Raw genomic sequence first — 26,922 nt, 5'->3', positions numbered from 1 at the left:
GGGATAGCAAGTGGAGTGAGAGACACGAAATGTAAATCACCCAACAAGCTAATGCATACACATATAGTCACAGTTATACAATGCAGAGGTTATTAGCAACAATAATACTGCACTGGACCAGCTTATATATATATATATATATATATATATATATATAGCTCTGTAATCAATAGATATAACACTGCACAGTAAGAACTGGATGTATATCACAGGGTACTTGTACCAGAGAACCCTGACTAAATGCACTCTCTCTTAACTAACACTGTCTAATTGACATGTAGAATACTTAAGTGTCATGTAAAGTCACAGCGCTGACAACCAGGCGGCTTTACAAAGGAGGATTTGCCCAAGCAGTCCCAGGAACAGTGTAGCTGAGAGAAATGGCGCCCAAACACTGACAGGGAGTGAGGGAGAGACAGATATGCAGCTCCAGGGCGGGAACATTTGCTGGAAATGGCGCCCTGGGGCTGGGTGAGGGGCTCCAGGTCTAAGCCTTATCCCCTCTGCTGGCAAAACCACCAGGTACTGCGGGCTACACACAAAAAGGTTTTAAGGGAAAACCTGACCTGCACCCATGCCCTGGTGATCTAGTGGGATCGCCTGTACTGCCACAGTGTCCACCGCCAGCGCGCGCGGCCCGCCGAGAGCCCCAGTCGTGTGTGCCTGACCAGAAGAAAACCGGAGCCTCCTGCTGTAGTTACCCGGCAACCAGGGCGCGGGAGTGTACAGCGCCGCTGGGGAGAGATGGAGCTGCAGCAGTGAATGTCTCCAGACATGTACACACTGCTGCTGCCCTTGAAGTCTTCACTTTTCTTCTAAAAAAGCTCTTCTTAGGGGCTGCCCAGAGCAGCCCCTCTGTTATGTGCCTGCTATCTGCGGCACCAACTACAAAACTGAGCTCCTGTGCAGGGAGGCGGTGGTTATAGAGGCGGCGGCGCTATGCATCTTGGGAACAGTCAAAGCTTTTGAGCCTGTTGGTGCCTCGGATCAAGATCCTACTCTACACCCCTATGTCTTTCCTTGTGGAGCCCAGTGTACCCCGCAGCAGAAACAAAAATTTCCACTAGACAGACTCATCAGTACACTCAGATGCATCACGCATACATTACTGCTTCAACAATAGTCATGATAAATTGTTCTAACAAAATAAAATACCTGATTCTGTTTGTTGGACATGGAGTTTGCTCAATCACTTGGCTAAGAATACCAACACCACCTGGTATGCGCTGAGCTTCCATAGACTCTACTCGCAAAACAAACAAAAATCAAAATGAAAGAACTGAACTGTTTCCTTGTGAAGATGAGCTGCATCACGTACAAAAGTGGATGGTTACAGCTTCCTAGGGAAGATCAATGATACAATACACACACCAAATGGCACACTTTAACATGTGCTGAAGCACAACTTGGCTGACAAATAATCTCAAGACAACAACCACCATAGAAAACAGTGGGGTGTGCAAATCCAGAAAATGATGCTAAATGTGATCATCAAAAACAGTTTCCCGTATAGACTGTTAAATAAACCAGGGCTAATTTGCACTGCATAAAAAAAAAAACGTTTCTTTCAGGTATTGTCATCATTGTCTAGGTCAGTGGTTCTCAACCTGTGTGCTGTGACACCCTGGGGTGCCTCTGGACACTTGCAGGGGTACCCTGGGTTGGTGGTCCAGGACCAATTAAAATTATTTATGGTCAATGTAATAGGCAAAACCAGTGCTGGTGGCTGCCAGTCATAACATATGTGGACAAACAGAAGCAAAATCTTGTCCCTCACCACACAGTTGACTATAAGGATGACACAAACATAATTTACTTAATTTATTATTTCTTTCTAAAATTTCTCAGTAAGATACTTTTGGCTTAGGGGTGCCTTAAAAAAAAATTCTGATCCTCTAGTGTGCTGTGATTCAGAAAAGTTTGGGAACCACTTGTCTATTTGAAAGCAGGAACTAGTCAAGATGTAATGCGTTTATAAAAAACATCTTTACTTCATGACTTAATTGGCATTTATTACACAAGGTAATAAATCTTGTTACTAAAAGCACTGGATACATTACCTGTTTTGTTTTCTTTTAATGCTTCGCTTATGTCAATGTGTCCTTTCTCGCTGAAGGAATGTTTATTACTAGGACAACCAGGCACAAAATCCTACAAAAAATGTAATAAAACAAACAAAATCAGAAATTCATTTTTACAATCTCCACTTAGGCCAAATAGTTTCCACAATTGATCAGAAGCTAAAGAGCTTACATACTGTATGCGTCCTGATACATCATTGCTGTAGCTGCGCCAGACAACCCATCTTGGCACGCCAGGTCTCATGAGACTAGACTAATGTTGGGTAGCTCTTTTACAGAAAATGTGTCATAAGCCCCATACATACAGGGGAGATGTTTGCTGAACGATCTAGCACAAACTGCTCAGCACACATCTCTCCCCTCCCCACTCAGCGCAATGTGTGCTGAGCCGCTCATTTCACCCAGCAGTGAAATGAGCGATCTCACTAGATTTGGCATGCATGCCACATCTAGAGCCGGCAATTGCGAAGCACGCATCGCTGTCGCCGCCACCCTACACACGGGAGATCCGGGCTTAATTTCTAAGCAATCAGCCAGATTGCTTAGAATTTAAGCACGGATCTCTCCGTGTGTACCCCCCTTTAGCCACAACACGATGCAGCTACGATGCACCAGGAGATTGTGCGAATTAATTTTATATGGGACACTTGTACATTTCTGTGCGACGGAGTCTCTGGATCTGTACATGAAGCAGGGCCGTCTTCTCCATTGGGCTTAATAGATAGTTGCCCAAGGGCCCCAGGATTCTAAGGGCCCAGGACTGATAGCTGAGGGTCCCCTCTTTCCAGGGGTACATATGTATCCTCGTATATCCTTGCTGCAGTCAAGCTAAACAGCCCTTAAAGTCTTGCCATACCATGGCTGTACTTTGTAGCGCTGAGCGTCTTTTTTTGCATTTTTTCACGCGAAAAGTAATGTAATAGGAAGCACAAACAGCTTTGGCTGATTAAAATGATATGCAGCATGTCTATATTCTATGTATAATTGTGGCTCTATCTGCATCCGGGATGCCACATTACAAGCACAGCATTTTGTGTGCAAATACGACTTGTAGCGCACCGAGCAAAGATTTAATAGGACACATCTGTACCAGATTTTTGAAAATCGGCACTGGAGAACCGGATATATCCAACTTCAAAGCAGCGGTCCATGTCTAGCCTGTTAATTGATCTTCCCAACCAGGTATCTCTGGTTCCTGAGGGTACGCTCCAAAAACTGTGACTCTCCCCTTTCGGTGAACACTGGCATCTTGTCTCTACCATTCCCAGAACAAGAGATATCCGACTACCAGCAGCCAGTCCTTGCTCCAGCGCCACACATTTGGGATGCAGTTTTATATATTTGCCGGTGGATTGCTCCGACTCCTGAACCTGGATCCCCAAGTCCCTAGCTTTTTATGCCATTGAAAGCTAAGAAATCCACCCCTTGGAACTGGAAATATACGTGGTTACGCAAGCTGTTCTCCCACCGGAAAAATAAGATTTTAAACCTACCGGTAAATCTTTTTCTCCTAGTCCGTAGAGGATGCTGGGGACTCCGTAAGGACCATGGGGTATAGACGGGCTCCGCAGGAGACATGGGCACTCTAAGACTTTAGATGGGTGTGAACTGGCTCCTCCCTCTATGCCCCTCCTCCAGACCTCAGTTATAGAACTGTGCCCAGAGGAGACAGACAGTACGAGGAAAGGATTTTTGTTAATCTAAGGGCGAGATACATACCAGCCCACACCATACACACCGTACAACATGGTATATACTAAACCAGTTAACAGTATGAACAAAACAGCATCAGCCAGAGACTGATCTCAACTGTAACATAACCCTTATGTAAGCAATAACTATATACAAGCCTTGCAGAATTTGTCCGCACTGGGACGGGCGCCCAGCATCCTCTACGGACTAGGAGAAAAAGATTTACCGGTAGGTTAAAAATCTTATTTTCTCTAACGTCCTAGAGGATGCTGGGGACTCCATAAGAACCATGGGGTTTATACCAAAGCTCCAGACCGGGCGGGAGAGTGCGGATGACTCTGCAGCACCGATTGAGCAAACATGAGGTCCTCATCAGCCAGGGTATCAAACTTGTAGAAATTTTGCAAAAGCGTTTGAACCCGACCAAGTAGCTGCTCGGCAAAGCTGTAATGCCGAGACGCCTCGGGCAGCCGCCCAAGAAGAGCCCACCTTCCTAGTGGAATGGGCCTTTACCGAATTTGTTAACGGCAATCCAGCCATAGAATGAGCCTGCTGAATCGTGTTACAGATCCAGCGAGCAATAGTCTCCTTAGAAGCAGGAGCGCCAACCTTGTTGGCTGCATACAGGACAAACAGTGCCTCTGTTTTCCTAACCCGAGCCGTCCTGGCTACATAAATTTTAAGGCCCTGACTACATCAAGGGACTTGGTATCCTCCAAGTCACCCGTAGCCACAGGCACCACAATAGCTTGGTTCATATGAAACGACGAAACCACTTTAGGCAGAAATTGAGGACGAGTCCTCAACTCTGCTCGATCCACATTGAAAATCAGATAGGGGCTCTTGTGAGACAAAGCCGCCAATTCGGACACCCGCCTCGCAGATGCCAAGGCCAACAGCATGACCACTTTCCAAGTGAGAAATTTTAATTCAACTGTTTGAAGAGGTTCAAACCAGTGAGATTTAAGGAACTGTAACACCACGTAAAGGTCCCACGGTGCCACTTGGGGCACAAAAGGAGGTTGGATGTGCAGAACTCCCTTTACAAAAGTCTGGACTTCTGGGAGAGAAGCCAATTACTTCTGAAAGAATATAGATAAGGCCGAAATCTGCACCTTAATGGAGCCTAACTTTAGTTCCATATCCACTCCTGTCTGTAGAAAATGGAGAAAACGACCCAGCTGAAAATCTTCCGTAGGAGCACTCTTGGCTTCACACCAAGATACATATTTTCTCCAGATACGGTGACAGTGCTTCGCCGTTACCTCCTTCCTAGCTTTGATTAGAGTAGGGATGACTTCCCCCGGAATACCTTTCCTAGCTAGGATTTGGTGTTCAACCGCCATGCCGTCAAACGTAACCGCGGTAAGTCTTGGAACACACAGGGCCCCTGTTGCAACAGGTCCTCCCTGGGAGGAAGAGGCCACGGATCTTCTGTGATCATTTCCTGAAGATCAGAATACCAGGCCCTTCGAGGCCAATCTGGGACAATGAGTACTGTCTGCACTCTTGTTCGTCTTATGAGTCTCAATATTTTTGATTCTCCGCCTGTTGCAGGCCGTTGTATATGGCCCTTAATTCCAGCACACTGATGTGTAGACAAGCCTCCTGGCTTGACCATATTCCCTGAAAATTTTTTCCTTGTGTGACTGCTCCCCATCCTCGGAGGCTCGCGTCTGTGGTCACAAGAACCCAATCTTGAATGCCGAACCTGCGACCCTCTAGAAGGTGAGCACTCTGGAGCCACCACAGGAGAGAGACCCAGGCCCTGGGGGACAGGCTTATCCTCCGATGCATCTGTAGATGGGACCCTGACCACTTGTCCAGAAGGTCCCACTGAAAAGTTCTCGCATGGAACCTGCCGAACGGAATGGCCTCGTAGGCCGCCACCATCTTTCCCAATACTCGAGTGCATTGATGAACTGACACTCTTTTTGGTTTCAGCAGGTCCTTGACCATGTTCTGGAGTTCCTGGGCTTTTTCCATTGGGAGAAAAACCCTATTTTTTTCCGTGTCCAGAATCATGCCCAAAAATGACAGCCGAGTTGTCGGAACCAACTGCGACTTTGGTAGATTTAGAATCCAGCCGTGTTGTTGTAGTACTCTCAGGGAGAGAGAGACACTTTTTAGTAACTGATCTCTTGATCTTGCCTTTATCAGGAGTTCGTCCAAGTATGGGATAATTGTGACCCCATGCTTGCGCAGGAGCACCATCATTTCCGCCATTACCTTGGTGAACATTCTCGGGGCCGTGGAAAGCCCAAACGGCAACGTCTGAAACTGGTAATGACAATCCTGTACAGCGAATCTCAGGTACGCCTGATGAGGAGGATATATGGGGACATGAAGGTATGCATCCTTTATGTCTAGTGACACCATAAAATCCCCCCCTTCCAGGCTGGAGATCACTGCCCGGAGAGAGTCCATCTTGAATTTGAACCGCTTCAAATATAGGTTTAGGGATTTTAGATTCAGAATTGGTCTGACCGAGCCATCCGGCTTCTGGACCACAAATAGGGTTGAATAAAACCCTTTTCCCTGTTGCACTAGGGGAACCCTGATAATCACTTGCTGTTGACACAGATTTTGTATGGCAGCTGAAACTATTTCTCTCTCTGGGGGAGAAGCTGGCAAGGCCGATTTGAAAAATCGGTGTGGAGGCACATCTTCGAACTCCAGCTTGTAGCCTTGGGATACAATTTCGACCACCCAAGGATCCAAATCAGACTGAACCCAGACTTGGCTGAAGAGTCGAAGACGTGCCCCCACCGGTGCGGACTCCCGTAGCGGAGCCCCAGCGTCATGCGGTGGATTTTGTAGAGGCCGGGGAGGATTTTTGTTCTTGGGAACTAGCCGTAGCTGGTGTTCTTTTCCCTCTACCTCTGGCGAGGAAGGAAGAGCCACGCCCCTTTCTGAACTTATGAGACCGAAAGGACTGCATCTGGTATTGAGGTTTTCTTCTGCAGTGGGGGAACGTAAGGCAAAAAAGACGACTTACCCGCGGTAGCTGTGGAAACCAGGTCCGCGAGGCTCTCCCCAAATAAAACTTCACCTTTGTAAGGCAAAGCCTCCATAGGTCTCTGAGTCAGCATCACCTGTCCATTAACGGGTCCACAGGGACCTTCTAGCAGAAACTGCCATGGCATTGGCTCTTGAACCCAAAAGCCCAATATCTCTCGCAGCCTCTCTCATATATAACGCTGCGTCCTTGATGTGCCCTAAGGTCAACAAAAGACTATCTTTATCTAGGGTGTCAATGTCAGATGACAAGTTATCTGCCCAAGCTGCAATTGCGCTACCCACCCATGCCGACGCTACTGCAGGTCTGAGCAGGGCTCCCGTAGTCGCATAAATTGATTTTAAGGTAGTTTCCTGCCTGCGATCCGCAGGATCCTTTAGGGCCGCCGTGTCCGGGGACGGTAGTGCCACCTTTTAGGACAAGCGCGTCAAGGCCTTGTCCAACGTGGGCGAGGATTCCCACCGTAACCTGTCCTTTGAGGGGAAAGGATACGCCATAATAATTCTCTTGGGAACCTGCAGTCTCTTGTCTGGAGTTTCCCAAGCCCTTTCAAATAAAACGTTCAGCTCATGAGATGGGGGAAACGTTACCTCAGGTTTCTTTTCCTTAAACATGCAGACCCTCGTTTCAGGGACAGAGGGGTCCTCTGTGATATACAAAACATCTTTTATTGCAATAATCATATATTGAATACTCTTGGCCACTCTTGGGTGCAACCTTGCATCATCATAGTCGACACTGGAGTCGGAATCCGTGTCGGTATCAGTGTCTGCTATCTGGGAAAAGGGACGTTTATGGGACCCTGAACGGTCTTGTGACACAGTAACAGCCATAGATTGACTCCTTGCTTTGTCCTTGGACTCTGCTTTGTCCAATATCTTATGTAATAAAGCCACATTAGCATTTAAAACATTCCACATGTCCAACCAATCAGGTGTCGGCTGTGCCGACGGAGACACCACCACCATTTGCTCTGCTTCCTACCTAGACGAGCCTTCCGCCTCAGACATGTCGACACACGCGTACCGACACCCCCACACACACTGGGATATATGAATATGGGGACAGACCCACAATAAGGCCCTTTGGAGAGACAGAGAAAGAGTATGCTAGCACACACCCAGCGCCACTAGATACTGAAACAAAGTCCCAGCCTGCACAGCGCTTTATATATAGAATTAGCACCAAATAAATGTGCCCCCCCCCCCCCCCTCGTTTTTGCCCCGTTACTTGTTCAGCAGAGGAGAGTCCGGGAGCAGCTTCTCTGCAGCATGCTGTGGAGAAAATGGCGCTGGTTAGTGCTGGAAGATCAAGCTCCGCCCCCTCGACGGCAGGCTTCGGTCCCGCTATTTTTATTATACTGGCAGGGGATTTATTATATACTGCCTCCGCAGTATCTATATACGTGTGCCAGTCTTATGTGAGGTAAAAATTGCTGCCCAGGGCGCCCCCCCCCACCCCCCTGCACCCCCCTGCACCCTTGCTGTGCCTGTGTGTGTAGTGGGAGCAATGGCGCGCAGCGCGACCGCTGCGCGGTACCTCAGGAAGATCTGAAGTCTTCTGCCGCCTTTGAAGTCTTCTTGCTTCCTATACTTACCTGGCTTCAATCTTCCGGCTCTGTGAGGAGGATGGCGGTGCGGCTCTGGGACGAACAGCAAGGACGACACCTGTGTTCCGACCCTCTGGAGCGAATGGTGTCCAGTAGCCTAAGAAGCAGAGCCCATTAGTCCAGGAAAGTGGGTCTGCTTCTCTCCCCTCAGTCCCACGAAGCAGGGAGCCTGTTGCCAATAGTGCTCCCTGAAAATAAAAAACCTAACAAAAGTATTTTCAGAGAAACTCAGTAGAGCGCCCCTGTAGTGCATCCAGTCTCCTCTGGGCACAGGATCTAACTGAGGTCTGGAGGAGGGGCATAGAGGGAGGAGCCAGTTCACACCCATCTAAAGTCTTTGAGTGCCCATGTCTCCTGCGGAGCCCGTCTATACCCTATGGTCCTTACGGAGTCCCCAGCATCCTCTAGGACGTAAGAGAAAATAAGATTTTACTTACCGGTAAATATATTTCTCGTAGTCCGTAGAGGATGCTGGGGACTCCGTAAGGACCATGGGGAGAGGCGGGCTCCGCAGGAGACATGGGCACTTTAAGAAAGAATTTAGTTCCTGGTGTGCACTGGCTCCTCCCTCTCTGCCCCTCCTCCAGACCTCAGTTAGAGAACTGTACCCAGAGGAGATGGACAGTACGAGGAAAGGATTTTTGTTAATCCAAGGGCAAGATTCATACCAGCCACACCAATCACACCGTATAACTTGTGATAACCATCCAGTAAACAGTATGACAATAACATAGCATCAGTTCACGCCCGATGCAACAATAACATAACCCTTATTGAAGCAATAACTATATACAAGTATTGCAGAAGAAGTCCGCACTTGGGACGGGCGCCCAGCATCCTCTACGGACTACGAGAAATAGATTTACCGGTAAGTAAAATCTTATTTTCTCTAACGTCCTAGAGGATGCTGGGGACTCCGTAAGGACCATGGGGATTATACCAAAGCTCCCAAACGGGCGGGAGAGTGCGGATGACTCTGCAGCACCAATTGAGCAAACATGAGGTCCTCCTCAGCCAGGGTATCAAACTTATAGGGGTATATGCAATTGCGGTCGAATTCCCGAAATTGTCGACAAACTGGACTTTTTCGCCCCAAAAAAAATTCGACAATGCAATTCAGTACTTTCCGTCAAAAAAACGGACTTTCAAAATTCGACTTTTTGAAATTCGACATTTGTCAAATTCGACATTTCTGCAATGGTACAAATGCGGCAATTCGACAAAAGTATATTCAATTGAAGTTTGGAAATTCGACAACAGTGCTTTTAGACAGTAAATTCGTCATTTTCAATCCGCCACACTTTGGTGGGTGAATCTAATAAAAAAAATTTAAAACATGCTTTTTTTGGTGTTTTTTTTATTGGTAATAGCATATCTATTTATATTAGAAGGGATTAGGTACTTGGTTTGTCTTTTTGGGAGGCACAAGTATTATTTATATATTTTTAAAAATATATTTTATTTTATTTTTTTTATTTTTTAGATGGAATGGTAAAATCCCGGAAAAAAATGGCGTGGGGTCCCCCCTCCAAAGCATAACCAGCCTCGGGCTCTTCGAGCCGGTCCTGGTTCTGAAAATCCGAGGGGAAAAATGACAGGGGATCCCCCGTATTTTTAAAACCAGCACCGGGCTCTGCGCCTGGTGCTGGTGCAAAAAATACGGGGGACCCCTACTCTTTTTGTCCCCCGTATTTTTTGCACCAGCATCGGGTTTCACTAGCTGGACAGATAATGCCACAGCCGGGGGTCACTTTTATACAGCGCCCTGCGGCCGTGGCATTAAATATCCAACTAGTCACCCCTGGCCGGGGTACCCTGGGGGAGTGGGGACCCCTTCAATCAAGGCCCCCCCCCCCCCAGCCACCCAAGGGCCAGGGGTGAAGCCCGAGGCTGTGTCCCCCCCCCCCCCCCCCATCCAAGGGCTGCGGATGGGGGGCTGATAGCCTTGAGAAAATGACAAGAATATTGTTTTTTCCTGTAGTACTACAAGTCCCAGCAAGCCTCCCCCGCAGGCTGGTACTTGGAGAACCACAAGTACCAGCATGCGGGAGAAAAATGGGCCCGCTGGTACCTGTAGTACTACTGGAAAAAAAATACCCAAATAAAACAGGAGACACACCTTGAGAGTAAAATTTTATTTCACACCTGCCGACACACACATACTTACCTATGTTGACCCGCCGACTGCCACGTCTCCTGATCCGACGATCCGGGGTACCTGTGAATAAAATTATACTCACCTCAATCCAGTGTCCAGATATAAATCCTCGTACTTGGCAAAAAAAATAAACGAACACCCGACCAAGCCGGACTGAAAGGGGTCCCATGTTTACACATGGGACCCCTTTCCCCGAATGCAGAGACCCCCCCCGTGACTGCTGTCACAGAGGTCCCTTCTTGTCATTTTCTCGAGGCTATCAGCCCCCCATCCGCAGCCCTTGGATGGGGGGGGGGGGGACAGCCTTGGGCTTCACCCCTGGCCCCTGGGTGGCTGGGATGGGGGGGGACCCCTTGATTGAAGGGGTCCCCACTCCCCCAGGGTACCCCGGCCAGGGGTGACTAGTTGGATATTTAATGCCACGGCCGCAGGGCGCTGTATAAAAGTGACCCCCGGCTGTGGCATTATCTGTCCAGCTAGTGGAGCCCGATGCTGGTGTAAAAAATACGGGGGGACCACTACTCTTTTTGTCCCCCGTATTTTTTGCACCAGGCGCAGAGCCCGGTGCTGGTTTTAAAAATATGGGAGAACCCCTGTCCATTATTTCCCCGGATTTTTAGAACCAGGACCAGCTCGAAGAGCCCGAGGCTGGTTATGCTTTGGAGGAGGGACCCCACGCAATTTTTTTTCGGGTTTTTTCCCGTTTTTTCACGTTTTTTAAAAATCGGAACAAAATCTGTCAAATCTGCCGTTTTTCGTCAGCGGGACTGTCGAATCCGTTTTTTATTGAATATGGTCAATTTCGGCACCCACTTGCCGAAATTAGACGGTCGAATTGTGTCGAATTAAAAAATGGCCGAAAAATTGCCGCGATTCGACGCTAATTGCATATACCCCATAGAATTTTGCAAAGGTGTTTGTACCCGACCAAGTAGCACCTCGACACAGCTGTAGTGCCGAGACTCCTGGGCAGCCGCCCAAGAAGAGCCCACTTTCATAGTGGAATGGGCCTTGACCGATTTTGGTAACGGCAAACCAGCCGTAGAATGCGCTTGCTGAATCGTGTTACAGATCCAGCGAGCCAGAGTCTGCTTTGAAGCAGGGCCGCCAAGCTTGTTGGCTGCATACAGAACAAACAGTGCTTCTGTTTTTCGGACTCTAGCCGTCCTGGCTACATAAATCTTCAAAGCCCTGACCACATCAAGGGACTCTGAATCCTCTAAGTCCCGTGTAGCCACAGGCACCACAATAGGTTGGTTCATATGAAAGGATGAAACCACTTTTGGCAGGAACTGAGGACGTGTCCGCAATTCCGCTCTATCCATATGGAAAACCAGATAGGGGCTTTTATGTGATAAAGCTGCTAATTCCGACACTCGCCTAGCCGAAGCTAGGGCTAATAACATGACCACCTTCCAAGTGAGATATTTCAACTCCACAGTTTTCAGTGGTTCAAACCAGTGTGACTTTAGGAAGTCCAAGACCACATTAAGGTCCCAAGGCGCCACCGGAGGCACAAACGGAGGCTGAATATGCAGTACTCCCTTAACAAAAGTCTGAACTTCTGGGAGAGAAGCCAATTCTTTCTGAAAGAAAATGGATAGGGCCGAAATCTGGACCTTAATGGAGCCTAATTTAAGGCCCAAATCCACTCCAGTATGTAGGAAGTGAAGGAAACGGCCCAGATGGAATTCTTCCGTAGGAGCATCCCTGGCTTCACACCAAGAAACATATCTTCGCCATATACAGTGATAATGTTTTGCTGTTACTTCCTTCCTAGCCTTTATCAGCGTAGGGATAACCTCAACCGGAATACCTTTTTCCGCTAGGATCCGGCGTTCAACCGCCATGACGTCAAACGCAGCCGCGGTAAGTCTTGGAACAGACAGGGTCCCTGTTGCAACAGGTCCTGCCTTAGAGGAAGAGGCCACGGATCTTCCGTGAGCATTTCCTGCAGATCTGGATACCAGGTCCGTCGTGGCCAATCTGGAACAACGAGGATTGTTCTCACTCCTTTTCTTCTTACTATTCTCAACACCTTGGGTATGAGAGGAAGAGGAGGAAATACATAGACGGACCGGAACACCCACGGTGTCACAAGGGCGTCTACCGCTACTGCCTGAGGGTTTCTGGACCTGGCGCAATACCTCTGTAGCTTTTTGTTGAGGCGGGACGCCATCATGTATGTCTGTGGCAGTCCCACCAACTCACAATCTGTGCGAAGACTTCTGGATGAAGTCCCCACTCTCCCGGGTGTAGGTCGTGTCTGCTGAGGAAGTCTGTTTCCCAGTTGTCCACTCCCGGAATGAACACTGCTGATAGTGCGCTTACATGATTCTCCACCCAGCGAAGAATCCTGGTAGCTTCCGCCATTGCCGCTCTGCTCCTTGTGCCGCCTTGTCGGTTTACATGAGCCACTGCGGTAAAGTTGTCTGACTGGATCAGAACTGGTTGGTGGCGAAGTAAGGCCTCCGCTTGACGTAGGGCGTTGTATATGGCACTTAGTTCCAGGATGTTGATGTGCAGACAAGTCTCTTGACTTGACCAAAGACCCTGGAAATATCTTCCCTGTGTGACTGCTCCCCAACCTCGGATACAATCCTGAATGCCGAATCTGCGGCCCTCAAGAAGGTGAGCACTCTGCAGCCACCACAGGAGCGACACCCTGGCCCTGGGGGACAGGGTGATCAACCGATGAATCTGTAGATGTGATCCGGACCACTTGTCCAACAGATCCCATTGGAAAGTCCTCGCATGGAACCTGCCAAAGGGAATGGCCTCGTATGAGGCCACCATCTTTCCCAGGACTCGAGTGCAATGATGCACGGACACCTGTCTTGATTTTAAAAGGTTCCTGACCAGAGTCAGAAGTTCCTGGGCTTTTTCTATCGGAAGATAAACCCTTTTCTGGGTCGTGTCCAGAATCATGCCCAAGAAAGGCAGACGAGTCGTAGGAACCAACTGCGACTTTGGGATATTGAGAATCCAGCCACGTTGTTGTAACACTTTCAGTGAAAGAGATACGCTGTTCAGCAACTGCTCTCTTGATCTCGCTTTTATGAGGAGATCGGGATAATTGTGAGACTCTGCTTGCGCAGGAGCACCATCATTTCCGCCATTACCTTGGTGAAAATCCTCGAAGCCGTTGAGACCAATCGGCAACGTCTGAAATTGGTAATGACAGTCCTGTACCGCAAATCTTAGGTACGCCTGATGGAGGTGGATAAATGGGGACATGAAGGTACGCATCCTTTATGTCCAGTGACACCATAAAATCCCCCCCCTTCCAGGCTGGCGATGACCGCTCTTAGCAATTCCATCTTGAACTTGAACCTCTTCAAGTATAGGTTCAGAAATTTTAAATTCAATATGGGTCTGACCGAACCGTCCGGTTTCGGAACCACAAACATGGTCGAATAATAACCCCTTCCCTGTTGAAGGAGGGGAGCCTCGACCACCACCTGCTGAAGATACAATTTTTGTACTGCATTTAACACTATCTCCCTCTCTAGGGGGGAAGACGGTAGGGCCGATTTGAAAAAACGGCGAGGAGGCACCTCTTCGAATTCCAGCTTGTAACCCTGAGACACAATTTCTATTGCCCAGGGATCCACCTGGGAGTGAACCCACATGTGGCTGAAAATCCGAAGACGCGCCCCCACTGGCCCCGACTCCGCCAGTGGAGCCCCAGCGTCATGCGGTGGATTTTGCAGAGGCCGGGGAGGACTTCTGTTCCTGGGAACTAGCTGTATTGTGCAGCTTCTTTCCTCTGCCCCTCCCTCTGGCAAGAAAGGACGCACTTCGGACTTTCTTGTTTCTTTGTGAACGAAAGGACAGCATTTGATAATGCGGTGCTCTCTTAGGCTTTGAGGGAACATAAGGCAAAAAAATTGACTTTCCAGCCGTAGCTGTGGAGACCAGGTCTGAGAGACCTTCACCGAACAATTCCTCACCCCTGTAAGGTAAAACCTCCATATGTCGTTTAGAGTCGGCATCACCTGTCCATTGCAGAGTCCACAGGACCCTTCTGGCAGAAATTGACATAGCATTTATTCTAGAACCCAGCAGACTATTGTCTCTTTGAGCATCTCTCATATAAAGGACAGCGTCTTTAATATGCCCCAGGGTCAATAAAACAGTATCCCTATCTAGGGTATCAAACTCCTCTGATAAGGTATCAGTCCATGCCGCTACTGCACTACACACCCAGGCCGACGCGATTGCCGGTCTGAGCAAGGTACCTGAATGTGTATAAATGGACTTCAGGGTACCCTCCTGTTTGCGATCAGCAGCATCCTTGAGGGTAGCCGTATCCTGGGACGGCAGGGCTACCTTTTTGGATAAGCGTGTTAAAGCTTTGTCCACCCTAATGGAGGATTCCCATCGTAACCTGTCCGCTGGCGGGAAAGGATACCCCATAAGAATCCGTTTGGAAATCTGCAGTTTATCTGGAGATTCCCAAGCTTTTTCACATGACTCATTCAGTTCGTGTGAGGGGGGAAAAGTTACCTCAGGTTTCTTTCCCTTATACATATAAACCCTCGTGTCAAGGACAGGGGTTTCCTCTGTGATGTGCAAAACTTCCTTAATTGCTATAATCATATATCGGAGTGATTTAGCCAACTTTGGCTGTAACTTTGCATCATCGTAATCGACACTGGAGTCAGAATCCATGTCGGTATCTGTGTCAACAATTTGGGATAGTGGGCGCTTATGAGACCCCGACGATCCCTGCGACATAGGATCAGGCAAGGGTTGAGACCCTGCCTGTCCCAATACATCAGCCTTGTCTAATCTTTTATGCAAGGAATTTACATTATCATTTAAAACCTTCCACATATCCATCCAATCAGGTGTCGGCGCCGTCGGCGGAGACACCACATTCATTTGCTCCCGCTCCTCTCCCACATAGCCTTTCACTTCAGACATGGCGACACAAGCGTACCGACACACCACACACACAAGGAATGTCCTTTCTGAAGACAGTTCCCCCACAAGGCCCTTTGGAGATACAGAGAGAGAGTATGCCAGCACACACCCCAGCGCTATATAACCCAGGAATAACACAGTAACTTAATGTTAACCCAGTAGCTGCTGTTTATATACTTTTTTTGCGCCTAATTATGTGCCCCCCCTCTCTTTTCAACCCTCTTCTACCGTGTATCAGCAGGGGAGAGCCTGGGGAGCTTCCTCTCAGCGTGCTGTGGAGAAAAAATGGCGCTGGTGAGTGCTGAGGGAGAAGCCCCGCCCCCTCGGCGGCGGGCTTCTGTCCCACTTAAATTTTATATCTTTGGCGGGGGCTCCTACATATATACAGTGCCCAGCTGTATATATGTGTTCATTTGCCAGAATAAGGTCCCAAATGCTGCCCAGGGCGCCCCCCCCCCCCTTCGCCCTGCACCCTAACAGTGACCGGAGTATGTGTAGGTGTGTGGAGCAGTGGCGCACAGCTGCAGTGCTGTGCGTTAGCTCCAGTGAAGATCACGAAGTCTTCTGCCGCCTGTGAAGTCTTCTTGCTTCTCATACTCACCCGGCTTCAGTCTTCCGGCTCTGCGAGGGGGACGGCGGCGCGGCTCTGGGACGGACGGCGAGGGCGAGATCCTGCGTACCGATCCCTCTGGAGCTAATGGTGTCCAGTAGCCTAAGAAGCAGGACCTAGCTTCAGAGAGTAGGGCTGCTTCTCTCCCCTCAGTCCCACGATGCAGGGAGTCTGTTGCCAGCAGAGCTCCCTGAAAATAAAAAACCTAACATAAAAACTTTCTATCAGCAAACTCAGGAGAGCTCACTGAAAAGCACCCAGCTCGTCTGGGCACAGAATCAAACTGAGGTCTGGAGGAGGGCCAGAGAGGGAGGAGCCAGTGCACACAAGAACTAAATTCTTTCTTAAAAGTGCCCATGTCTCCTGCGGAGCCCGTCTCTCCCCATGATCCTTACGGAGTCCCCAGCATCCTCTAGGACGTTAGAGAAATAATGTTAATAAATGGGCCTCTAAATCAGTCTGACTCTATATTTATAGGGTTTGCAGATCAGGTAGGAAAGGATCATTGTGGAAAGGGTAAGAGAGAAAGAATCAGTTTAAAGCCCGGCCTATTATCACATTAGGAGCTCACCTTTATTAAAGTTTTGAGATTTCTCCTAAAATACTGCTAATTTCTTTCTCATTTGTGTCTCACATTAAACACCCGTACCACCATGTAAATCATATACCAGGGCCCCTTCATTTAACCCAATGCCACCCTTCTACAGTGTAGTGTTATCCCTCTCACCCCATCTCATTTACACACACACACCCCCTCCCCTTCCAATCTGTGCAGTCAAGGAGTAATTAGCAGAAATTACTTCTCCAGGTTCTGCATTCTGAAGATAGAACAACCCCTACCACCTGTGGAATATCACAGCCACCACCGATAGCACCCCCACCCCTGGAGGATGGGTAGGGGCCCCAGTGCATTGCTCTGCCCAGGGGCCTACACTGCTGTTAAGACGGCCCTGATACGAAGTGCTACAATGCAGCAGTCGTGTTTTTTTACCAATAAAAGTTCCAATGTGCTCTGTATACAGACTAGTCACAGACAGATATACAAGTGTTGCATATCAAATTAACCTATTAAAAGCTATAAAACCCAAATTTATATTTTCAAAATATTTATTACTAAACTTACTCAAACATTCTAAACATGACATTTTTACAAATCAGGCCAGTTCCAAAATGAAGTGTCCTTTGTATAGGACATTGGGTCTATACATATGCATGAATAGTATTTTTTTTGGCCTTCTCACTCTGCTATTCACTTCTAATCATTCCCATGTCTATCTCACTCTCGCTGTCTCACTCTCACTGTATGTGATAAGGCTCAAAGCATGTCATACAGAGTCCTGTTACACTTCACACATATTGGGGGGAATTAAATTGTTTTTGCCGTCAGCCAGCAGATGGTGCCCAACGGAGATATTCAATTGTACTGTAGCTCCGTTCGGGCCCAATCGGCTGCTGGTGCCAGCATTTCAGCTTGCACCCCTGGGGTTTGGTCTGGTTTAGCTGTGTAAAGCTGGGCGTGATCAGCGCAAAAAAAAAATTATATATTAAATTGCGTCCCACGCAAAACAATTGAATTCCCCTATTGTGGTAGGTTTGCCCTATGCAGAACGAAGCAGTTTGCCATTTTGATTTTTTTATATCATGTGCCCAATGTTGTCAAACCTAAGATCAGATAGGCACGTTTGTGGCCTAGGGGTAGTACGCAATGTGACTACGGGAAATAAACACACAAACATCAATATTTTTGTTTTGGGCATGTTCATAAAAGATTAGAAATACATGTGGAATGATAATCATTGACATTTTCAACAGAGCACAAAATAAGATACTAAGTTGTACAAAAATATATGGTTCTTTATAGGTTAACCAGTACAATCTCCTGGTGCGTCTTAGGGTCTGTGCATTGCAAATGAGATGCATTTTCGGCAAAAAAAACTGCCTGACGCAAACAGATTTGCATACGATCTGATAGCTCACTCGCCCCAGGCCATGAGCGCTGCTTGGCGTATTGATGCTAGATATATGAGGAAACATTTATTAGGAAATTATACATTAAATAGACAGACCACCTTGTAGTATTTTGGTTATACAATACATACATGAATCTCTACATCAGGCATTCCCAACCTCGGTCCTCAAGGCACACTAACAGTGCAGGTATTAGTGATATCCAGGCTTCAGGTTAAATTAAAATAACAGAGGCACTATTTAAGTCACCTGTGCTCAAGCATGGATATCGCTAAACCTGGACTCATAGGGGTCTATTCATGAAGCAGCGAAGTGTGGAGAAGGGAGGCAGTGGAGAAATTGCCCATAGCAACCAATCAGCATTGAAGTAACATTTATAATTTGCATACTATACAATTGTACGGAGCAGCTACAGGCTTACTTCTCCACTCTTCACTGCTTCGTGAATAGACCCCTTTGTGTGCTTTGAAGACCAAGGTTGGGAAAGCATGCTCTACATGCTCAACTTATCAATGCAACTATACCTTGCTGAACATTTCAGAAACACAAGGGTTCATTTTTGTATTGCATAAATTGGACATCAGACCCATTGCGCTGTTGCTCCCAGCTTTAGTTGCCCAGTTGGGCTGTGGCTTCTTTCCATTTACTTTTCAGAAGACCAGTCAGTCTGTTTTTATAAGCAGCAGTTTTGCCCTACCACAGTTTATTATTTCTGTAATGCCCCTTTCAGACCCAAATCCCATTCTCGAACGAAGAGAATGAAAATGGTTTCAATCCGTATTGATACAGAGGTCGTGTGTTGGTATGAACTTGGTCGATATCTGTTTTGTGTCCCCCGGATCCACAAACCTGGTCATGAAGAGGGTTTTTTCTAGGTCCATGCCTCAGTGTAAAAAGAGGGTTTTGGTACTTACCGATAAATCTATTTCTCTGAATCCACTCAGGGACACTGGAGATCTTAAACAGCTGGGTATGTGAAGACTGCAGACCGGATGTGGCACAATGAATTAATTGAAAAATTGACAGAGAAGAGGGAACATGAAAAGCCTCAAGCTTCGCGGGAAGGAGCCCAACATATCACAATGTCAAAACAGCAACCAAGAACTGTCCTTCCTACCTCTATGTCTGTCTGTTTTTACCCAGTTTTGTTCTATTACTGTTGTTCTAATTGTAAAGCGCAACGGAATATGCTGCGCTATATAAGAAACGTAATAAATAAATGTCAAAACCATGAAATAATATAAACTTGCTTGACCAAATTTAACAAGAACACGAAAGGCAGACAGCACTGAGGCGGGCGTCCAGTGTCCCCGAGTGGATTCAGAGAAATGGATTTATCGGTAAGTATCAAAATCTTCTTTTCTCTCTGATCCACTAGGGGACACTGGAGATCTTAAAACACTGGAGAACTAAACGACCAAAATTTGAATCTCTAGATGCAAAAGTATCAAATTTGTAAAAGCGAGTGAACGAGTGTGCTGATGACCACGTTGCAGCTCTGCAAAGTTGGGCAGCCCAAGAAGCCCCCACTGATCTGGTGATATGAGCACCCACCCAAAACAGAACTGTCCCATCATTTGAGATATATGCTGGCTTGATGGTCAGTCTTATCCATCAAGCCAAGGTTTGTTTTGAAGCTGGCCAACCTCTCCTGGGACAAGCATACAGAACAAACAAGGTGTCTCTTCTCCTAAGAGAACTATTAACCTGAACATACACTTTTAAAGCTCTGACCACATCCAGGGAAACGTCCTCTGACCGTCCCTGGAACGATGGAACCACAATTGGCTGGTTTATGTGAAAACCAGATACCACCTTAGGTAAGAACTCTGCTTTCGTACAGAGTTCCGACCTGTCTTCATGAAAAACAAGAAAAGGGCTCTTACATGACAGGGCCCCTAATTCCGAGACCCATCTGGCCGATGCCAACGCCAACAGTAAGGTCATTTTCCAACACACATATTTTAGATCTACCTGCTCTAGAGGTTAGAAAAGGTCAGATTTCAGGAATTTCAACACTAAATTGAGATCTCACGGAGCCGTGGAAGGACGAACAGGAGGTTAAATTCTCAAGACTCCCTGTAAAAAGGTCTGAATCTACTGCAAGGGCACCAGTTTTTGTTGGTAAAGGACTAAAAGCGCCAAGACCTGGACCTTCAAGGATCCTAAACGTAATCCGCCATCCAACCCCGATTGGAGAAACCTCAGCACTCTAGTATGGCAAAATTCTCTAGGGTTCCAACCCTTAGGCTGGCACCAGTCCATGTATCTTTACCAGATCCTATGGTAGTGTGTCGCTATGACCGGTTTCCTTGCCACTAACATGGTAGGGATAGCGGATCTTGGGTTACCCTTCTCCCTTAAAATATTGGTTTCCAGAACCACGTCGACAAACGCAGTCAGTTTAAATCCAGATGCAGAAAAGGGCCTTGTGATAGCAAATCTTCCCTCTGCGGCAGCCTCCAAATCGCGTCCGCCAGAAGCTTCTTCAGATACGCATACCAACTTCTGCGAGGCTAATCAGGCGCTAAGATTACCCATGCTCTTTCCTAATTCACCTTTTTTTAATACTCTTGGTAGTAAGTGGAAACGGTGGGAATATGTATACCAGGTCATAATTCCAGTGCAGTCAGTGCATCCACTGCTTCATCCCGCATCCTGGCCACATATCTCGGCAACTGATGGTTGTTCCGAGAGGCCATGAGATCTACCTGTGGTAATCCCCATCTTTTTACCACTGCTTCGAAAACCTAGCGGTTTAGACTCCATTCTCCTGGGTGCATATCCCGATGGCTGAGATAATCCACCTCCCAGTTGTCCACTCCTGGAATGAAGGTTGCTGACAGGACTATGTTGTGTCTTTCTGTCCAGGACAGAATCCTTGTAGCTTCTCTCAAGGCCATGCGACTCTTTGTTCATCCCTAACAATTTATGTATGCAGCTGCTGTTACATTGTCTGGTTGCACGCTCGCATGTCGAGCTGTTACTAGACTCTCCGCTTGAGGGAGTGCGTTGTAGATGGCTCGTAGTTCCAGTACATTTATCGGTAATCTGCACTCATACAGAGACCATCTCCCCTGAAATTGATGGTTGTCTAGCACTGCACCCCATCCTCTGAGACTGGCATCCATCGTCAGAATAAGCCTATCCCAGATTCCAAACCTTTTTCTTCTCAATAGGTTCCTGTGAACCGACCACCAAACCAACAAAGTCCTGGCTTGAGGAGACAACCAAATTCTTCTGTGAAGAAGTAGATGCTTGCCTGCTCCTTGAGCAATCAGATTTAATTGAAATGGTCTGGAATGTAGTCTGCCGTACTGGATCGCTTTGAAGGATGCCACCATTTTTCCCAGAAGCCGTACTCAGAGATGTAACGATTTGAATAAAAACCTGTTCCTCTCTGAGAGACCGGAACTGGAGCAATTATCTCTGTTAGAAGCAATTTTTGAACAGTCGTGTTCAATGCTCTCGCTTTTTGAGGGCACCAAGGAAGGCCTGTAGTAAAGAATTGTCTGTGAGGTTGTGTTTGAAAATCCATTCGGTAACCCTGGGAAATAATATTGTTGATCCAGACTTCTGTGGAGGTTTCGGCCCAGGCTTCCTGAAACCCCATCAACCTTGCGCCCACCTTGGGAGACCGAGGGTGAGCTGGGAGATAGTCATGCCATGATCTTGTCGACAGGCTTAGAGTCCTGCTTTCGGGTTGTGGACTGGGAACGGCCTCCACGAGCTTGTCCACCAAGGCCTCTACCCCTGGCACGAAAGGACTGAGACCTAAAAGAATGAAACACTAGACCAGAGAAGCTTCTTCTTACCGGTTGAGCAGTTCTAGGATACGTAGTTGGCAGAAACGTGGATTTCCCCGCCATGGCCTGCGAAATCCACTTGTCCAATTCTGGACCTAATAGCGCTTCTCCTACAAAGGAGATCGCTTCCACTGCCTTTTTTGAATCCGAATCCACCTGCCATTCTCTGAGCCAGGGAATCCGCCTGGCCGATATTGCCGAAGCTGAAATGCGTGATGCTATCCTACTAGCATCTTTTGTGGCTTGGCAAACGTAAGTGGCCGACTCCCAGATATGTTCCGCTAGTCGAACTGTATCTTCCTGATTATTGTCTTCCGCAACAGCTTGAACTATTTGTCCTGTCCAAGCGACAATATCTTATTGACCCATGCACCTATAATGGTAGGTCTCTGTGATGCATCTGCAGTCACGAAGATGGATTTAAGAGCCGTCTCCAACTTGCAATCTGATACATCCTTAAGTGTAGTCACATTCGGTATAGGCAAAAATGTCTTTTTTGACAATCTAGCCAGAGAAGCATCCGCAATTTCTGGTACTTCCCATTTGGACATCCCTCCCTTAAGCAAAGGGTAGTTAACTGTAATTTTTTGGGGCAATTGTAGGCGTCTATCTGACTACTTACATGCTTCTCCCATCTGATCCTGAAGTGTCTGAGGAATTGGAAACACTGCCGCTGTCGGCTTCTGTGATTCAAACAGATCAAATACTTCAGACTCCTTAATTTCCTCTTCTTTGAAATTAAGTACCTGTTTCACAGCCTCAATAAGGGATTCTAACCCTTTTACCTCTGAATCCTCCTCCTGAGGACTCGTATCCAATATTTCCTCAATCGATTCTCTCTCCTCCTCATTAACCAAGAGACCCTCCTCCGACTATGCTTGCAGGACAGGAAGAGGTCTCTTTACAGATTTACGTACTGGCTTTTCCACCTGTGCTGGTGGAGTAAGCCTAATGAGGAATTCTTCCATAGTTCTGGAAAACCCAGCAGCCCATTCCAAATGTTGCTTATGCGACTCCGCCATCTCTTTAGAGATATCCGCCAGGGCATTCTCCCATGACCCTGATGGACCACTGCTCCCCGGATGAGCATTCATTCCCAAACATGTGTCGCACACCCCGGAGCTGCCAACACTTGTGCTCTTTTTCTCACATTTCGAACATACAGTACATAACATTTTTGTAGTCTTGGTTGGTGCTTTAGACGCCATGTCCAACCCTTACATACACACTCCAAACAGCAGTGCTTTCACTCCATTAGTATAGATGGAGAAAGACCGCAAGGATATGGGGAGCAGTGAAGTTAGGTTTTAGCCATACAGCTGGAATAGATAAAAAAAATTAGCAAAAAAAAACAAACAAGTACGTAATACCCCTTTTCCATTACGATGCGGGTCGCAGCCGGGCTCCTGACAAGGGTGCTACCCGGCTGCCCCTTTCCCATTAGCAGTCACCATCCCGGCATATTGCTAGTGACGCGGCAGGGGCGGCGCTGGGAGATCACATGATCTTTCCATAGAGTGTAAACGGGAGCCGTGTCGCATCGACGCGGCTTCCGTTTACACTACAACCCTACCCTGATCATTCCTGTGTCCTACCCAGGTAGCTACCAGAGTAGGATTCATGGGTCACTTGATCCGGGTTTTTGTGGAGGGACCCTTTTTCACTAGCAAAAAACACGGGTAAATGCACGCCCCCGTGCATTTACCCGTGTTTTTTGAGCTAGTGGAAAAGGGATATAATAAAACCAGCCAAATGTTTACAAACCCCACACCACCAATTGTTGAGACAAGTTGATCTGTGCCAGGGTTGATATTTCTGATGCTCCCTCCTCCACAGGACCTGTCAGCAGCGTCCCTTGGAAGATTATATGTCATTAATCACATAATGGAAGTCACAGAAGATTCTCTAACAGTATGTTTTTTGGTTTTTTGTCTTTTTTATCTATAAGCCAGCGCTAAATAACAGCTTTGCTTCTCCAAACTGCACTGCATACTGTAACAATAACATGGCTGCTGTTCTGACTAGACAACAGGGGAGGGAATGTTAACTCCGCCTCCCCTGTCTGTGAAAGCCCGCTCTGCCAGCGCGCCCAATTTAGGTACACAAGATGGCCACAACTAAAATTTTGTGTTCACCTCGCTAGGCTTTCCTGCAGCAAGGAGGGACCATCCCACCTGTCAGCAGCGTCTGCGCCTGTCTGTACTCGCCGGGGGATCCGACTTCACTCCTGATCACCCCTCAGATTGCATCAACCCGCCAGCGTCTCCAGCTTCTTCCTCTTGCTGTGTGACGCTTGATGTTAAGCCGCCAAGCGGGACCACTCTGCACCCCCGCCGCCCGGCTGCCTCATGCGCTAGTCCGCCCACCAGTCACCTGAGCTGCGCTGCGCCCCACCGCTTCGCTCCAGAGCTGCTCATTCTGCCTGCGCTTGATAGCGCCGTGGGGGACATTTATATTTAGGAGCTGCACTATTTCCCCTCAGTACCTGTACTACTCACTGTTAGAGGAAAATCTTCTGTCAGAGATGTTGATTCCCGTCCACCGGGATCTTAGTCTCTATTGTACTCCTAGAGTACACCTCAGCTCAGCCTGCACCCTCCTTTCTGTTAGGTGGCATCGGGCTACAGATAAAAAATAAAATAAAAAAACACCTCTTGTGGAGCAAGAGCTCTTTTCTGTGCTTCCACATCCTAGCACAATTTTTCAAACTGGAGGGATCGGGGGCATGAAAGGGTAGGAGCCAGCTGTGAATTATTATTTTTTTATTAATTCATTGTGCCACCTCCAGTCTGCAGTCTTCACACCCCCAGCTGTTTAAGATCTCCAGTGTTCCCTAGCGGATGAGAGAGAAATGGTTATTAAAAGGAGCTCATCGAGCTACTTTTTTTTTTTTTACATAATCCAGGCAGAGTAACCCAAGAACACACTTTCAGACCACAGTATATCCGGCTAAGACACGGGAAAAACCCTTATCAAAACCAGTGTACTGGAGCCGTGGCATAAAACCCAGATAGACCCATTCTTCCCCTAACACTAACTGGGATTTCCCAGGGCACGCTCAGTGTGAAAGGGGTATACGTGGAAAGGGGTATAAGTTAGATGAAAAAAGAAGCAGTCCCACCCATGATCTGCAACTGCTACGGTCACCTGTGCTCCAGGCACCCTGACAGCTTAAAGAAGAGAGCTGGCAACACAGCTAGGCAGGAGCTTCACCCTGTTCTTATGTACTGCATGCAGAAGCCGATAGGACTCAAGCTGTAACCAGTCCAATAAGCTGTCACATATAATGCACTCAGACTCAGAACAAAAGTCAATTCTCCACTCTGCCTGCTGTTAGGTGCCAAATGCAGGAAACAGCAATGATGGAGGACAGAAGAATAACAGCCCCTACACAGAAATATACAAAGCTTCACATATATAAAAACTGTTTAGAGAAAGAATCTGTAATAATTAAAATTGTGTTACATTTGGTTGCATGTTCAGAAAGGACACTATCTCATATTGTATTTCTCCTTAAGTCTAACTTTGCTTTTAAGATTTTTTTATTTTGGCCAGTAGTTCAAATATGCCAAGGAGCGCAACACATAGGAGGTTGTACAGCCACACTTATGGCTATAACTTTAATAATGAATAAACTCAGAGCAAATTGTTATGAAGTGCAATAAAACGATAGATATAAAACTCCTACCAAGACAGGACTTTCTATTTGTGATGGCAAAGTCGGCAGATGCTGCACAAGGAGGCCAAAGCGTGCTCGTTCCAGATCATCTTCTGTTCCCAAACTTTCTGGCTGAGAGTCTTCTACTATGAGACATGGTGTATTCTGCTGGGAAAAATCTGGGTCCAGCTGACTGTTAGAGGGGTCCATTTGCTTCCCTAAAGTTAGAACACCATAAAACTCGCGTTAGTTTGGCTAAACTCAAATCAGCACTACAAGATAGATAGACAGACAGACAGACAGACCAAATGACAAGAAAGCCTGAAACAGGAAAATAAACCACATAAGCAGGAGCGGAACTTCCGGAGACAATGGACTCAACTGCTGCCCGGCTCCAGCTCTTAAGGGGGTCCCCTAGCTGTTCCGGGCCCTTCTCACTATAATATACAGAGGAGCCGCCTTAGCAGAGGCCGGCAGTGTATACAAACAAGGGCCCTAGTTACAGCAACGCTATTTTCCACCTCTTACGAGACCCAGCCTGACAGGCCAGGCCCGCTGCCACCACCACTAGCTGTAGCACTGCCAGCGGTGGGGTGCGCAGGGTTCCTTCTCACACCGCCACAGATAGCCAAGCAGCGCTGCAGCTGCCAGGCCTGCATGCTCCGACCCATCCGGACTACTGGTTTCCGCTGCTGCTGCCTCTCAGTGCACAAGTGAAGTGATCCAGGAGCCAGCTGCTGGAAGTGCCTCTTGGGAAACAAAGAGGAAGTGACGGAGAAAAGCGATGATGACTGTGACAGTTTGGGGAGCAGAAAGGCAGAGATATGGGACGGGGGGACGGCGCGGGGGCAGGGCTGGGAAGTGGCTGAGTGTTTGGCCTGTTGTTATATACTATACCCGAGTGTCAGGTGATTGCCCACAACACCCGTTGCTGTAATGGCTCACAGGGTCCATTTACTAAGCCTGGCCCTGTCTTCAATCTCTCCTGTCCCAGTCACCTCTGTGCTGACCCTGTCATCTCTCTCTGCTGACTCTTCTGTTCTGTCCCCTCTGTCCAGTCCCCGATTCCCCTATTCTGTCCTTGTCAATCCTGTGCTGGCCCTGTCTCCCCTCTCTCCTGTCCCTGCCACCACTGTCCTGATCCTGTTAACCCTCTCTCCTATCCCTTCGGTTCTGTCCTGATACCTTTGTCTTAGTTCTGCCCCTGTCACCGCTATTTGTTACCTTTCACCTCTGTGCAGGCCCTGTCATCTCTCTGCTGACCCTTCTGTTCTACCCCTGTCATCTCTCTGCTAACCCTTTAGTTCTGCCCCTGTCACCCCTCTCTCCTATTCCTTTGGTTCTGTCCTGGTTCTGCCACCTCTATTGTCTTCTGCTCTGTGCTGTCTCCGT

At 47.7% G+C, this 26,922-nt stretch overlaps 1 protein-coding gene across 5 annotated transcripts in view; it reads right to left on the bottom strand.

Moving 5' to 3' along the window:
• The window catches only part of TP53BP1 (tumor protein p53 binding protein 1), a 361,011-nt gene that overhangs the window by 275,507 nt on the left and 58,582 nt on the right, over window positions 1-26,922 (bottom strand). For all 5 annotated transcript variants that reach the window (XM_063925917.1, XM_063925915.1, XM_063925912.1 and 2 more), the window contains exons 2-4: window positions 25,561-25,748; window positions 2,061-2,151; window positions 1,156-1,243 (exon numbers count right to left, since the gene is read on the bottom strand). In XM_063925917.1, the coding sequence (XP_063781987.1) occupies window positions 1,156-1,243; window positions 2,061-2,151; window positions 25,561-25,740 (359 nt within the window). In that variant the 5' untranslated portion in view covers window positions 25,741-25,748. The remainder of the gene's footprint in view (window positions 1-1,155; window positions 1,244-2,060; window positions 2,152-25,560; window positions 25,749-26,922) is intronic.

This window comes from Pseudophryne corroboree, chromosome 6, assembly GCF_028390025.1.
Source record: "Pseudophryne corroboree isolate aPseCor3 chromosome 6, aPseCor3.hap2, whole genome shotgun sequence".
Taxonomy (NCBI): domain Eukaryota; kingdom Metazoa; phylum Chordata; class Amphibia; order Anura; family Myobatrachidae; genus Pseudophryne; species Pseudophryne corroboree.
This window is presented reverse-complemented; position numbering and strand designations above follow the sequence as displayed.